Source organism: Carettochelys insculpta, chromosome 18, assembly GCF_033958435.1.
Source record: "Carettochelys insculpta isolate YL-2023 chromosome 18, ASM3395843v1, whole genome shotgun sequence".
Taxonomy (NCBI): Eukaryota; Metazoa; Chordata; order Testudines; family Carettochelyidae; genus Carettochelys; species Carettochelys insculpta.
In genome coordinates, this window is record NC_134154.1 from 13652966 (window position 1) to 13669746 (window position 16781).

General features: G+C 45.6%; 1 protein-coding gene across 3 annotated transcripts in view; it reads right to left on the minus strand.

The window, feature by feature from the left end:
• The window catches only part of ANKLE2 (ankyrin repeat and LEM domain containing 2), a 53703-nt gene extending 39848 nt beyond the window's left edge, over positions 1-13855 (minus strand). The window contains exons 1-3 of one of the 3 annotated variants that reach the window (XM_075012946.1): positions 13761-13855; positions 5112-5600; positions 102-290 (exon numbers count right to left, since the gene is read on the minus strand). In XM_075012946.1, coding sequence (XP_074869047.1) covers positions 102-290; positions 5112-5589 — 667 coding nt within the window. In that variant the 5' untranslated portion in view covers positions 5590-5600; positions 13761-13855. Of the gene's footprint in view, positions 1-101; positions 291-5111; positions 5601-7195; positions 7234-13440; positions 13695-13760 lie in introns of those variants that run through there. The other 2 variants (XM_075012945.1, XM_075012947.1) reach the window with 2 other exon arrangements.
• Positions 13856-16781: the final 2926 nt, after the last annotated feature.

Consider the following 16781-nt stretch of genomic DNA (forward strand, 5'->3'; position numbering starts at 1 on the left):
ACTACAAGTTTTGTGTTTTAAAAACGTTCCCCACACCTCCCAAAATGTTATGATACAACAATGCATGCATTTAGTCTACACAGGTGTATGCTTTTACTCACCTCTGTTAAATAATGGTCCTGTTTTCACTGGAGATAAAGATGACTTGCTTGGAGATGGGAAGTAATCACATATTCCTTTTGCAAATTTCTCAGCGTCTTCTCTGTTGGAGAAAGCTTTAAATCGGGAGCCCTTAATCATCTTAACAGCTTGTAGAGCTTCTTTTTTATCCTCATAAACATGTACTTTCTCTGGAATAGGAACAGCAGAGACAAATTTAAGTTCTCTTCATAACACACTTCAAAGTTAAATTTAATCATTGAACTAGACTACAAAGTTCTCAAACGGGCCTTCAAGATTCTTTCCCAAACTACGTTTACTTATCAGACATGGGCTATGTCTACACTAGCCCCAAACTTCAAAATGGCCACGCAAATGGCCATTTCGAAGTTTACTAATGAAGCGCTGAAATGCACATTCAGCGCTTCATTAGCGTGCGGGCGGCCGCAGCACTTCGAAATTGACGCGCCTCGCTGCCGCGCGGCTCGTCCCAACAGGGCTCCTTTTCGAAAGGACCCCGCGTACTTCGAAGTCCCCTTATTCCCATCAGCTCATGGGAATAAGGGGACTTCAAAGTAGGCGGGGTCCTTTCGAAAAGGAGCCCCGTCGGGACGAGCCGTGCGGCGGCGAGGCACGTCGCGTCAATTTCGAAGTGCCGCGGCCGCCCCCACGCTAATGAAGCGCTGAATGTGCATTTCAGCGCTTCATTAGTAAACTTTGAAATGGCCATTTGCGTGGCCATTTCAAAGTTTGGGGCTCATGCAGACACGGCCACGGTGTGTTAGATGCAGTCTGTAATAAAGAGCTTATGTATTTATGCCACAAATGAACTGCATAAATGTTACCTAACAAACTAGGTAGGCAGAATTTTATCACTTCTAACCAGTGTCAGCTTGGCTAGAACAACGCTTCTAACAAGCATCAGCTTACGTGGAACATAGTACCTAAGGTACTAATAAACTTTGCCAGGTCACCCACCAAAGATGGACTCAGCAGGGGCCACATCTTTCTTTCTTTCTCTCCCCCTACACTCCCTGTTTCTTTTGCTTCCTTCCACAGGTGCCGGAGCAGATGATCAGTGGGACAGCTACTGACTGCAACCGTGACTGAAGACAGACAACCACTGAGGGATACGTTCAGTAAACATCACCGGTGCCCTGCATGACAGGCTTTGCTTTTCTAAAGCATCACTTGGACTCTCACCGAGGAGGGTTATGGTCTCAACCACTTTCCACTCCAAGGCCTTACTTCCCTCTCAGGTAACAGAGGAGACCATCACCAGGACAGCGACCAACTACAACGGTGACAAAGTCAGACGACCAATGAGGGAAGACAGTTGGGGACTGCTCCCATTGCTTTCCCTGATGGATTATTAGATTCTGCTTTTATGAAACTTTTACTTGGACGCCCACCAACGAGACACACGGCCAGGGCTTCAACTACTTTGCCTCTGAGGCCTTGTTTCCCTCTGAGGTGACAGAGGAGACCATCACCAGGAATTTCAACAGCCTACAGCCATGCAGGATGCAAGATGACCACACAAGGAACATGACTGAGGACAACGAAGGACCATATTGGGTGCTGATTAGAACCAGGGTGAGGGACGAGAGACACCCACTGAGGGACATGACTGGAGATGACAAGGGACTGTGTCAGGGGAAGCGTTGGCTTCCATGACCTGATTAACTGAGTTTAATTGGACTGAGAACCCTTTTTTTTTTTGTTTGATTATTGGGAATCTTTGGATTTATCCCCAAGAGAAGCAAATTCATCCATTAATTTATTTACTTATGGTGATAGACTAAGACTCTGCTATATATTTTGGAGATTTGCCCAGGGGTTATTTATGGACTTAAGTGTAAGTAACAAAACATATGTATCAAGGCAAGGAGGGCTATGATTGTATACTCGTTAACCATGTTAAGTGATTGTTACTGCTGTAACCCACCTCTGTGCCACGGATGACTTATGTGTGCGTCTTTTCTTATCCTGTGCAATTTGGCTTTGTTTGGTTGTAAACTTTTGCTCAATAAAACTCCTTTAAACTAGCATCACTGCAGTTCTTTCAGGAACTTTTCCTAGAAGGAGAGACCTCTTCCCCTCACTCTTCAGCCAGATTCTTCCTCTTACAGCCCCAGACAGACTCTCTCCCCTGACAGGCAGGCGGCTATGGCTACTGGGTGGGGCACATATAAGGCAGGGTGCGAGACTGGGGGATGGTAATAGTAACAGTCACTATTGGAGCAGGCTCATCTCCAAACCATTCCTCCTTCCCCCAGGCCCTCTCTCCACAGCAGGCTCGTTCTACAACCTACCCCTCTGCCTGGCGCCTCACCTTGAGCAGCAGCTGCCACCACTGTTTCTGCCTCTGGAGAGCCAATGGCTTCAGCACCGCAGAAAGCAGCAAAGATGAAAAAGTGTCCTACTTCATGTTAGGTCTTCATGCCCCCTGATAACTGGGGAGGTGTGCCATGAGCTTGTTTGAAAACCAATGTCCTGCACAAGAATAACTGGATGACTTGTCTAAAGGGATGGTGAAAACAATGCCATAGTATTTGCCACACTAGTATTTGCAAGCATGCCTGATAGAATGACAAGTCCCTTCCAAGTGGGCAGGATTATCATCACTGTAATCCTAGGTTGTTGTTCTTTTAAGTGCTAAGGCAATTTTCATAATTTAAAAGCAGTATTCCAATAATTTACAGCTATAAGCCTCCTGTTTATTAAATTCATGCTGAGCCCACAGCAAACTAGATTCATGATGTCCAAGAGGAATTCAAAGATTGCCACACTTGTGGTTGTCATCTTTCCATACTCACCAGTCACTCACCTCCCCAAAACAAATGCCACCCCCCAGAGCCTTTCACTCCCAGACTCCCACTTCCCCCAGAGCCAGGCACTCCCAGCCACTCCTTTCTCTGCTCTAAATAAATGCCCTCTCCCTGTGCCAGGCACTCCTAGCCCCCTCCTCCGCCAGCGCTAAATAAATGCCCTACCCCAGAGACAGGCTGCCCCAGAGCCAGGCACTTCCAGCCTCCTCCCTCCCCCTGCTCTAAGTAAATGCCCTCCCCCTCCTCCAGAGTCAGGCACCTCCCACCCCTTGTTCTAATTTAATGCCGGCAACTCACCAGAGCCACCGCTGGATCCGCCACTGGGGCCACCACGTGTTTCTCCCACTAAACAGTGAATGGAGCAGCCACATGGCACTCCCTGCATGCAGCTCTCAGGAGAAGCGCATTTAAAAGCTCCAAGAGATGCATGTGGTGGGAGAGCCATATCCGCCACAGTGAGGTGTCCTGTTCGCTACACGTGGTGAGTGGCAAATATATTGGACACCACAGAACTAGACAGTTACTGCCAGGTTAACAGTTTGGTGTAATTAGTTTGGATATTTGTACTTTTTAAAAAGCAAACAAAGAACATCATGAACTTTGACAAGAGATAAAAGAAAAAAATGCAACATCAGTCACAGTATGGCTCCGATGGCCCAAGTAACTCAGGTCATGATGATATAATACTATACTCCTGGGGGAATTCTGTGACACTGCACAGATGCACAATTCATGCCTGAAGATTTGCTTTCCTACAGAAAAATGAATTCTGAAGGAAAGCAAAATGAAGAGTGGTCATTCCACCTCTCCCCAACAGTTGGCAGAGATGAATATCAGCAAGAGAGTGTTAGGGCATGCAGGCAGAGAGATCCTCCTAGGCACGAACAAAGGAGACAGGAAGAGACACATGCACACACATTCTCTCTCTCTAGCTTGCCCCTGCTGGATGCCCAACATGGACGGGCAGGACTAAAGGGTGTCTAAAGGACTAAAGGCAGATCATACTGTAGTATCCTGTCTGCTTAATTGTTCTCATTGTTAGTAAACTGTTCCCCTTCTTGGTGAATTTCCCCAGGAGCATAATGCAGGTGGCACAGAATTCCCCCAGGGAACTTTGACAACTGCACAATGCAGAATTTTGCAGAAATGAATGTTGTGTGCAGATTTACCTTTCCCCAACAAAAATAGGCTGTGGTGCAGCTGGACCTGGCAGAATCCAGCGTGAGCATAAACAACACTACCAGAGAGAGGGAGTTAGAGGATTCCCAACAGCTGCAGTTCTCCACACACCATGAGGTAAGGAGATGGCTGCATGCAGGAAACTCCACATAAGTTTGGAAGGTGGGTGCCTGAGCAAGTGAGAGCCATATGGCTGGGCTTCAGGGTACAAGTGTATTGGTTGGGAGGAGAAGGGAGTGAAGAGTGGCAGAGAAACAGGAGCTGAGGTGTCATAGGGGTTTCTTTAACTCTCTATTCCTAGTCAAATTTTTATGTCTATTGTTACAGACATACTTGCTGACAGGTACTTTTAAATAAAAACTCCAAAATAATTCAAAGTGGCATGATTACGTAGTATTATTTAGACAAAATTTGTAGAATTTTACAATATTGTATATGAAATTTCTGAATGCAGAATTCCCCCTTGCTTAAAAAGTTTTAAGGCTCATTTACACACACTGTCATAGTGATGCAACAGATCCCTTTTCTAAATGACTGTACGGCCTTATAAATGTTATGCTGCTTTATTGTTTAGAACTATTTAAAATTTTGCACTGAAAAATTTTATACTCAAAACGTGGTCCATGAACTGTGTGCTACTGAGATTTCTGTAGATGGACAGTACTTCAGTTTAAATTGTGAGTTTGATTTCGCAGCCCTGACTTGTACTTCAGTTGCCTATGATGTAATACTGAGCTTATGGCTACATATACTTGTTGACTTATAACTATAAATAAAGGGTTAAAACTACCTACACTACTAATAGACAAAGCGGGTTTGGACATTTTCTCCAGTGCTCCCCTCTCCCATGTTTGGCACAGAATTCCCCCAGGAGCCATAACACTATACACCACAAAAAGGAATACAACAGCTGAAAAACATTTTCTTTTGTAATATATAAAAGGCACATACTACCTCTGACTTTCAAAAAGTTACACATATGAAAACTGTAAAGTAAATTACCATTTCTGGCCAAGATGTCATCATATACTGGACACACGCCATAGTATAGAGGAGGATCTCTAGATGGTGTTTGAGCATTTATCTGTGAATCAGTATCTATTGCTCCACAGACTGATGCAGAACAGGTTTTGTGCATTACAACTTCCTCTTCTGGGGGATTCAGGCCCATATTGTATCCAAAGTCTCCCTCTTCAGAGAAGTTTGTGTGATTCTTAGGGTTCACTGCAGTACTTTTCAAAACTCTTTGTATTTCTGATTGGCTACTACCAGATGCAGTGTTTTCAGCAGATTTCTCTGACGCAGTGGATGTATCAATCTCCAACCTTCCTTGCTGTTCCAACAAAGACTGAGCCAATTTTTTTTCAAAAATAAATCTGGTGGTTGAAGTAATGGGTCCACACTTCAGTCCAGCTTTTAAAATTTCTTCTCTAAGATCATCAGGAGTTAGCTGCTTCAGCCGAGATAATATAGAATCCATCGTTATTTCATCTGCAAAAAGGCAAAATGGTATCAATTGTAGCTACAAATAGGCTGCTTTTTTCTACTGAAAAGTTTTATTAAATACATGGGAATAGGTGACATAACTACTTTTAGTTATCTCCTCAAGAAGGTGAGAACTTGAAGTGGTACAAAGACAGTGCGATATTTTTCCAGTCAATACAATGAAATAATATTTTTAGAAACAAAATGGTTCTCCTCAACCTGTTCTTAGAGCAAACAACTGGAAGTATGTCTGATCACTCTGCCAGATTTCCCTCTCCGACAATGATACATCATTTTGCCTCAGACCAGTCCATCCCAAAGTTGTGGAGTAGCACAGAAATTCTCAGTCTTCAAATCCATTTGTCACCTATCCAATTTGCCAAAACTTAGTTTTCTGGAACAGCCACACAAATGAATTAATTTTGACAGGACTCTCCATTATACTAAACAAACCATATATCCCAGAAATGCAGCATTTAAAGTATTTTAATCCTTTGGCAACAAACAAAATCTTCAGGCAGGAAGAGGGGTAACTGCTGACAAATTGATAAGAATTTGGAGAATACATGTGTCACTTTGTTACTGCCGTCTTATGTTTTATGAACAGCATTTATTACTGTAGTCTTCAGTATAGATTAGAACAGCAGTTCCCAACCTTTTCCAGATGGGGACCCATTTTGACAATTCAGGAAGACTTGAGAACAACAAGAAGTCTTGTGGCACCTTGCAGACTAACAAGATATTTTGGAGCATAAGCTTTCATGGGCAAAGACCCAAACCTTATGCTCCAAAATATCTATTAGTCTATAAGGTGCCACAGGATTTCTTGTTCTCGAAGCTACAGACTAACATGGCTACCTCTCCGATACAGGAAGACTTGGTGACCCAAGGCAATTTAAAAGTTCAGGGGGCAGACAGCAGAGCCATAACTGGCTAATTTTGCACCTGAGGAAAGAATATATAATGCCCCCTCATGTTTATATATTCGTAATAGTTATTTCATAGAAAAGGAAATATTAATAAAATAACCCTACATTTACTGTAGGCAGAGTTATGTTGATGGAAAGACACTCATCCCCAAACTGCTCCACCCTGGCTCAAACCCCATAATCAGGTGTTTGGGGAGTCAGACTCAGGGACTAGAGGAGTCACACTGAGCGGCCAGGAGTCACTCAGGGGCTGGGAGTCACTCAGGCAGCAGACTTGGAGAGTCACACTCAGGGACTGCAGGGGGCTAGGAGAGTCACACTCAGAAGCAAGGAGTCACTCAGGCTGAAGGGGGCTAAGGGTGGCTTATTTAGGGGCTAGGAGAGTCACACGCAGCAGCGGCTAAGAGTCACAGGCTGAAGGCGGCTAAGGGTGTCTCACTCAGAGGGTAGGAGTCACTTACGGGCTGGAGGGAGCTAGGGGAGGCACAGGGAGCTCCGTGGCTGGAAGCTGGCTAGGGCAGAGCCCTGGCTGGCAGCTGTAGCTGCAGGAACTCTGCTGGGGTCTGCGGGGACCCCATCTCCTGCAGAGGCTGGAAGCCAGGCAGCTGATCAGCTCTGTCCCCCTCCCTCCCTCCCTCCCTCAGACTCAGGCCCCAGCCACCCCTGCCTTACCTGAGCTGGGTACTGCTCCTCATGTATGTAGCTCTCAACGTAACAGATTGGCTTAACTGCCTGACAGCTGCTAATCCAATTAAGAACTTGAGAACCACTTCAGGAGTGTGAATGACTTCTTAATAGCCACCTGTGGAGCTGCCCAGCCCAGCTGGAAACTCTTCTGAAATGTAATTGCAACCCATAGGGTCCCAATTCTTAGGTTGGAAAACCCTGGATTAGAACCTCCATTGTGTAGCAGAACAGGCTAGGTACTGAAAATTGACACTTACCATCAATATTGAATAGATCAACCCACATAAAATAATACAGGTGGAGAACAACATTGAACAGTTATACACTGGTTGGAAGGCTCTGTGTGTGCACACAAGGCTGGAAGAGCTTATATGGTTAAGTCTCAGTTCTAATACAAATTGAGAAAATTTTCTTTCCCCATTTTCACTGGTAAAATTATAAAATACAGTGATAAAATCTGCTCAGATATTTTGTTTATATGATATAACTACTCAAACATACCAAGTTAAGGTCAACTACTACGAATTTCACTTCAGACATTAAGAATGGTAACATTAAAAAACTAGTGAGAAAGCACTTAAGGCTTCCCAGACACAGAGTTTCTGATTTACAAGTCGCCATTCTCAGACAAAGACATTTAAAAAACAGATTGCACCGAGAAACTGCTGAACTGGAATTCATATGCAAATCTGACTGTGAACCAAGGACTACACAAACACCTGAAATGGTATTCACATTACAGTAAGTAATTGCCATTCAGGTTCTCCCACCTTCTCATTTCTATGGAAGATGAAATGCATCCACTGGAGCTTTCTGCACAGACTTGAATTTCTAAAGACATGCACGTCATGCACCTTTCCACATAGATGCTGGTGAAATGACCTTTGTGGTCCACCAATGCTTCCAACATCATGGAAAGTTGCCCCTTATGGTTTATATACTTTGAGGCCAGGTGGTCTGGGGCCAGGATGGGGATGTGCATTCCATCTATTGCCCCACCACATCTAGGAAACCCCATGGCTGCAAAGCCATCCACTATGTCCTACACATTTCCCAGAGTCACCGTCTTCAGTATCAGATGGGCAAAGATTGTTTTGGCTACCTGGATCACTGCAGCCCCCCAACTGTAGATCTGCTCACTCCAAATTGATTTGCCACTGACCAGTAGCTGTTGGGCATTGCAAACTTTCATAGAGCAATTGCCACTCACTTGTGAACTGTCAAAGCAGGTCTCATTCTGGTATTGCTGCATTTCAGGGCAGGGGACAGCAAATTGCAAAATTCCACGGACATGACCTTGCACATGCAGAAGTTCCACAGCCACTGCTGGTCATCTCACACCTCAAAAATGATATGGTGCTACCAGCGTGTGCTGGTTTCCTGTTCTACAATTCTTCACTATCATCCAAATCGTCTTGATCCACCTCACCCTCCCACTGGCTTTCTCTAATTAAATACTGCATGGTCCTCCAAGTGGCGGCCATAGCACACTATGCAACAGCTATACGTTGTTCAGGATCCATGCTAATGCCATACAGTGGCATCAGCCAGGATCAGGCTTTGGGAAAATGGCCCGAAAAATGACACAAAATTCCTTGGGCAGGCTGTTTGTTTTCCAACAGCAGTGGGGTGGGCAAATTGCACTCTGGAATGATGACATCAGACACCCACAAGCACTTGCGGTGCATTTCTTTCTCCTATGACCCACTGGCACAAACCCCCAGAATGCAATGGGGCTACAAGCACTGTGGAATAGTGCACAATGCATTGCTGACAGTCAAACACAGCTAAGGCAATGGAGACATGCTATGCCAGTTTTCTGGACATTTGTGGACACTCATCTTCAACTTTATAACATCTAGTGGTAAAAAGTAGGACTTCAATAAATTCAACTTTATTTTGTAGTGTATATGTCACCTAAGTGTCAGAGTTCTCAGGCTATTGATTTTTCAGTTCTGGAACATCTATTAGGGCACCAAACATGCTTACATACCATACAACAGGAGTCTCACATCAGCATACCTTAACTCAAAGGTCACATAACATATCTGTAGCAGAGCTGGAAATAAGCATATCTCCTCACTCATGATGGTGAGTCTTAATTCCAAGATCATTCCTCCTCTCCAAAACTTGACATGAATTTAAAAAGTTAAACTCTGCTATGAAAGGAGTTGAGACCATGTTAAAACTTCCTATACTATTTAGTTTTATTTCCCTTGCATTTTAAAAAAAGATGAAGATGAAACAATCAAGCTAAGAAATAAGCAAAATGTTGAAATATTACAGACTTAATGAACATACTGATAATACTTTCGAGGGTTACGTATTAGTAATTTTATGTATCAAGGAATGGATTCAACTCACAAGAGCACTTCCTTCTATGTCTAAAGCTCAGAGCCAGTATAGCCATCAATCAATGATCAAAATTCTTCTCTCTCTTATGGAATTCAAGTAGGAACAAAAATCATACATCATTTGCTGCTGGCTGGTGAGTCAGCAAGTTAAAATTAATATTTAGTAAAAGCAAATACCATAACTCCCTATGAAACACTGAGGGAATACATACCAGACAGGATTTAAAATTCTTTATGGTAAAAACAATCTTTCTGAAATATGTATCAAGTATAGAATTCACTTCATGTATACATGATAGCTATTATCACCCCACCATTACAACCTGTGTAGTGTGAAATGATAAAATGGGTAGATTTATAAATTAGGTTGTCTACACTACAAACCTTACAGCAGCATAGTTGCACTACTCAAAGGTGGCACTTTTCTGTTAGCTCACCTGTCAGCATAATTAAACCAAACTCAATGATAGCTGTGTCAGTGGGAGAGCGTCTCCTGTTGATATGACACTTTCTTTGGTTATGGTGGACTTTTTTTCAACATCCCTGATATGTTTTACTAACAAAAGTGCTACTGTAGACACAGCCTTAGTTTCAAGGCCTTAATACTACAATGAGAAGAGCTTTGGATATGGATTACTGAAGGGAAGAAAAGCAGCAGCCTGGTAAAAAAAAAAAAAAAACAGTAGCCATTCTGGTATAAAAGTTTTAATTTAAAAATTCTTTGACATATATTGCTTCCCCTGGGTTACTGAACTTGTCTATATCTTCATAAAAAAATTTGCTTCCACATTCTAAGAGTAGAAATGTAATTCCAAAGACAGGGGAAGTAACATGTCAGAGGGGTAGTTGCAATAGTCTGTAGCTTAACAATTAACAAGCATCATGTAGCACCTTAAGAGACTAACAAATGTATTCGGTCACAAGGTTTTGTGGGTAAGACCTACTTCTTCAGATGATAAAAGTAACCATTCTTCCACAAAATAATTTTACCACAAGATTACAGAGGGAGACATCTAAATTGGAATTAATTTGCAAATGTGACACATTTAACTTAAGCCTTAAAGATCTCAACTACCTTGGACATTAGAAGAGCAATTTCACCACCGTTGATATTCAAAGGAATGGGACACATCCTGCTTAATTTGTTCCATGGACTGTTTCTACCAGCAACAGGTAACCTTTTCTTTTCCTTCTCTTCCACCTCTCTTCCTGCTATATAAACCCTGGATTTTACTTTTTTTTCCTAGTCCAATCAGCTGACGTGCCGCCTCCTACCCACACAAACTCATGACTTAATAAATTTTTTAGTCTCTTAGGTGTTATATGACTGCTTTTTATAAGTTATAGTACCAGAGAGGTAGCTGTGTTAGTCTATATGCCAACAAAACAAAGCAGCAGAAACGTAGCACTTTAAAAACTAACAAAGTGATTTATCTGGTGATGAGACAGACCCACAGACCCTGCTACCAACCCACATATTTATTTTGGGGATACCATCACTGGATGTAACCATGTTATTTACAAGATCAAAGGCACATTCTTGTGCACTTCCAGCAATATTATATATGCTATTATGTGCCAACAATGTCCTGACGCTATGTACATTGGACAGACTGGCAAAACCTTCGTGCAAACGTAAATGGACACAGAGCAGACATCAAGAAGCTCAATACACATAAGCCGGACAGTGAAAACTTCAATGGAGTGGGCCATTCTGTTAAAGAACAGAGAATGTGTGTCCTGGAACACAGAGAGTTTAACAGCAGATTAGAGTGAGAGATTTGTGAGTTAGAGTACCTTTTCAAATTTGACACATTAACAGGTGGTATGAACAGAGACATCAACTACCTCACTCATTACAGGGACTGCTTCTCTTCCTTTGATGCTTGTAATTATCTCAGAAGGACAATTAACTCCCCCCCCACCTCTGACCCCCTTCCTTCCATCCTATTTGATTTGTCAGTTTTTATTGCAATTTTTTTTTCTTGGTCCTCTGTACTTATGAATGTCAGTCTGTATTGGAAATGAAATTGATGTGATGAAGTGGGTCTGTCCCACAAAAGTTCATCATGCAATAAATCATTTTGTTAGTCTTTAATGTGCTACATTTCTGCTGCTCCCCACCCCCCCCCTTTTTTTTTTTTTTTATAATTAACTGGCAAGTTCCGCTATCTGGCACCATGGGCCACAGTAGGGCCAGTGCTCAGATAACCAGAAAATTTGATTATCCAACAATCCCCGTTTCCTGTGCCTGGGGGGGGGGATTTTCAAGTGATACTGAAGTTTCATTTGGTACAATCTCCTTGACACATGTAATTACTCTTTCAGTTATATAACCTGGCAGCACCTTGCAATTTATTACAATAGTAACACCACATTTACAGAACAAACCACAAAAGTGTATCTGTGGATTTAATTATTTAAATTTTAATCCCAAGAAATAACTGCTTTAAATTTATTCTTTAACAACTTGATCTATTTAAGTATCAGGAGAGAAACCTTGCTTTAAAATTTTACTAAAAAGATTTCAACTGTAAATATGGAATAATTTGAGGCATAGACTGCACTACAGTAATCATCTTTTCTAGCTGAATATATAGGGTCCTGCCAGTTATTTTAAGCAGGCTTCACAAAATGAGATTCAGTATTTATATTAAAAGATTTATGAAATAGGGATTCCCCAATATTCCCTACTGAAAATCAAGGGAAGTGTTTTGTGATTCTTTTGTACAATAACATAAAGCAGTAAAAGATTCACCCAGTATAGGATAAATCTGATGGGAGCAAACCATGACCTAAGACATCATCAAACCCTTTTCAAAGGCAATAAAACTACTAACCCACCACTCACAAAGCAACAACTTCTCAAGATATTCCTATGTTTATTGCCATTTCACTAGCCACCTGCCTTAATAACATTTACAACTTCAAGATGAACAATGAACAAAACATACAAGAACCTGCACAACTCTCCTTCATGACTTAATTTTAAGATTTTTAATGTTTGAAGAAAAGTTGTGTGGCAAGTGTTGCAATGAGATAATTTAATTCCTCACTTCTTAAAACCTGTACAATCCTGAAACTCAGCTTCATCTTTGATTACTAATCTGGTGAGAAAATAGCTGAGAGGTGTGTGCAACTGAAGAAAAGTATATATGACTGGGGATAGGGAAGCTGTGTTCTGGATATTTCTAACATGTCTATTCAAGCACCAAATAGATTTACAGCCACGTGTGGAAAAATATACTGCGAAATAGGTCTAAAATAAGGTGTTGTGAGGAGGTGTTCAAGGGAAAAACAGAAGAGATATTTACAAAGGTTATGTTGGTGACAAGATATTGAGAAAACAGGGAGTGAAGACAACGTGGGAGAGGACTGGAGATACGAGAGAAAAACAGAGGCATCTTAAAAGGGAAAGTGATTATTGGGGGTGGGGCACATAAAAGCTGGAGACACAAACAACACTGATGCCTGCCGGCAAGTCTAGCCAGAGGCATCTGGAAGGAACGGTGAGGATGTCTGAGGCAGGCCAGGCCCACGACAAAGAGCCAGGGTGTGGCAGGCTCTCCGAGAAAAGCAGCAGCTGCTACACAGAAACGCCAGGACTCTCCCAGGGGAGGCAGATCCTGCAAGGGGCGGGGGAGGAGCTCAGCGGGCAGGCCCCGAAGCCTGGGGTTGTGCTGGAAGAGTGGCTCCCTGAGGGAGCGAAGGTACCTGGGGAAAAGGCCCATGCTGGGCCGGGGAGAAGCGCCTGCGATCTGCGGGGCCTCCAGGGCGGTTACCGACTTGCCAGGCCACTTGCCCGTCAGAGCCCAGCCGTTCATCCAGAAAGACGGGAGCCTTCCCCATACCACCGGCTTCCGCACAATCTCTCACCTGGGCGGCTCCCGCTGCAGCACCGGCTCCCCCCGGATAACGGGGGCTGGGGAAGGAGCAGCTCCCCCGGCCCCAGAGCCCTCCGGAGCAGCCTCCTGTCCCGCAAGCGGAGCAGCCAGCCTACCACGCCGATCACCGCGCAGGCGGCCAACAGCTCCCAGCCCGGCCAGCGGCCCCAGCCGGCGCCCCACAGGGAACCCCAGACGGACCCAGCCTCTGCCCACCACTCCATTCCCGTCCCGTCTCGCGCCTGGGTCAAGCTCAGCCCTCCCGCCTCACACCCGGACACTCCCCTAACAAACGCCCTTTAGGGACGGTACCTCAGGCAGCCTCCCGGCTTCCGTCCGCTCCTCCTCCCCCCACCGCCCCGCCTCGCAGGCACCGCTATCGCACCCGCACTTCCCCGCGTGCGCCGGACCCCAGCGGGTCTTCCAAGGACCCCACTGTCACCACCCGCCCGCGCGAGACTCAAGTCTGTCTTTTCCACTGCCTGAGAGAAAAACAAATTACTCCCTCCCTCCCCAGGGCGCCTGCCAGGAAACCAGCCCTCCCCGCCTACGCTTCCTGCCGCAGTGCTTGATGGGAACGCAACACACACTGAAAGTGTCTTGTGCAGCTGCCTGACGGGAATTTAATAACTGCACGCGGCCTCCAGTGCCCCGCTGCATTATGGGAAAAATAAATAAAAATTGCCGGCCCGCGGTGTCTGACGGGAGCAGTGTGTAGGTGTAGGGGTTGCGGGCAGCGCGGGCTTTCCTTCTTTCCTCAGCCAGCCGTGGAGTGTCCCGGAGTGGAGGCTGAGCCCGTCGGGTGCTCCGGGGGCAGGAGCTGGAGAGGAGCAGAGAGCGAGGGCTGCTGTCCTGAGCTGGCTTTGAGCAGCCTCGCCGACTCAGACCGATGGACCCGCCTACCCTAGCCGCGACACGATGGGCTGTCTAGGCTGGCCAGTGGGTCGCACGAGTGGTGCTCCGTCGTCTCCGTGAGCTGTACGGTAATTGTCGTGACCAAGACAGGGCCCCCAGGCCAGGGTGGTTTTGCTAACCGCGGTTGTAGCCCTACAACTGGCGGGGAGTGCCCATCGAACTGGAGTGGGCTTTCATTAGATGCAGAAGGAATATGGGACACTCGCCATCAAAGTTGCGTACGATTAGGAGGCCCCTGCCTTCACGTGCCCTTGCTTTTTACCTGTGGGCTGCTGCAGTAATACTGGTGGGGAAAAAACGACGCCAGTGGAAACCAGCAGAATGTGGCAACCTTACATGTTCTTCTACTATGTGAAGGGGTAAATAATTCTTTCTTATTTACTTTCTTTATGAAAGTCATGATTTTATAGACCTCTTTTCCCCCTTAATCAGAGGTGCAAATAAGTCAGGGTGCCCTTCTGTGCCGCTCTGGTAAGAAGAAGCTGGCGAGCTGGGGCCATCTGCTGCAGGAGGTTGTGAAGTGTGCTCCCAGACCAGCTACCAAGGCTCTAGTAGAGTAGGCAACCAGGCAGATGAAAGGGGCCATCTAAGCGCAGTGCCCCAGCCCCAAGCTTCGCACCCACAGGTGTCCTCTGGGGGAGTAGGTGTTCTGCAACAACTCTCCCAGATTCTTACAGGCACTCTGCTTGCAATTCCTCTTCTTGTCACTGTTAGGAAATGCAGGTAAGGCACACAGATTGTTGCATCCCTCTCCTAGCTGGAGAGGGCAGGGGCCAGATGAACTGCATTGTGCTCTCTCTCATTAACCAGGACAGAAAGGGAAACAAAGCAGCACCCTGGTATGAAGCTTGAGCATGAGGGTGGGGTGGAGCAAGACGGAGACAGCTTCAGACCCCCTGCCCTCCCCACACACACCCCTACATGCACAAACCCCCTTCCCTGAGCCCTACAGCCCCCTGTGCCTCATCTCCCCGCAGTTCCTCAGTCATGCTTATTGCACCCCCATGCCTGTCTTTGTTCCCACCCTTAGTTTTACAACCACACACACTGCTTTGAGCCCCTCCTCATACTCCACAACCCTTACATCTCTTCCCTCAGCACTTCTGTGTTACTCTACAACATGGATAGGTTGTATTTAAAACCAGACAGGTTTTATTTCAGAAAAATACTGCCTTGTATGTATCTCCTAGTGGCTAGGTATCTTCCTTAGGTGGCCACTGTTCTATTACTCCTTGTAAAAGCCCTACTCTACTTCAGTGATTATCTTAGTGATTTCATGTAGTTCTGCATACTTGGGCTAGATAAGATAGTAAGGCTGCATCTACATGAGAGGCTCTTCCCAGCAAAACTGTGGAGTGTCTACACGCAAAATGTGCTTTGTTGACAGTTTGTTGACAAAACATGGCACATCCACCAGCAGTGTTATACCTCTCTCTACTGAGGTATAACACCTCTCTCAACAGTATTTTGCCAAGGAAAGAGCTGTGTAGACATTAGGGGGGCCCTTGGGTTGACAAAGGGGTCTTCCATGGCACCAGCCAGCTAGAGCTGGGAGGTGCCCTCTCCTCCATCATTAGGGCTCTAGGATCTGTGCTACCAACCACATTTGAAGGCACAGGGAGCTCCAGAAGCCCTGTGCAGGAAGCTGGAGGCATGGGTGCAGGCTGGTAGCACTTCCCACCACTACGACCTGGCAGCCACTCTCTGCATGTGGCAAAATGACACAGGTTACCTGAGACTCCCCCACCCCCGGTCCGTCCTAGGGTGCAGTTTAGGTTCTCAGGATGCACCCTGGGCACAAGGAAGCTGGTCCTTTCCTAGTCTAACCCCGAGCTCAGGGGCCTGCTGGCCCTGTGGGCCAATGAACTGGTCCTCCTGGACCTGAGTACCAAGCATTGCAACACCCTGAGCTACAGCTGCATTGCCAGAGTCCTGGCAGAGTGTGACGACCCTGCCCGCACCCTTGAGCTGATTGGAATAAGGGGACTTCGAAGTAGGCAGGGTCCTTTCGAAAAGGAGCCCTGTCGGGATGAGATGCGCGGCGACGAGGCGCATCAATTTCGAAGTGCTGCGGCCGCCCGCATGCTAATGAAGTGCTGAATATGCATTTCAGCGCTTCATTAGTAAACTTTGAAATGGCTATTTGCGTGGCCATTTTGAAGTTTGGGGCTAGTGTAGACATGGCCATGCAGGGCCTGTGGCCCGAAGGTGCCTTACCTGCATAAGTACAGCCCCTATGGGGGACCTCCCACCACCAAATTGGTGGCCAACTTCCACAAAGCGATGGCAATCCACTTCTCAAGTGGAAGGGCAGGCCACATGTTGGTTTCCTGTCATCAGAGGGCAGTGGCGAGCCAGGTGCACAGCTCAAGGAAGGTCTCCTTGCCCATCCTGAAGTTCTGTATCCAGTGGTGGTCA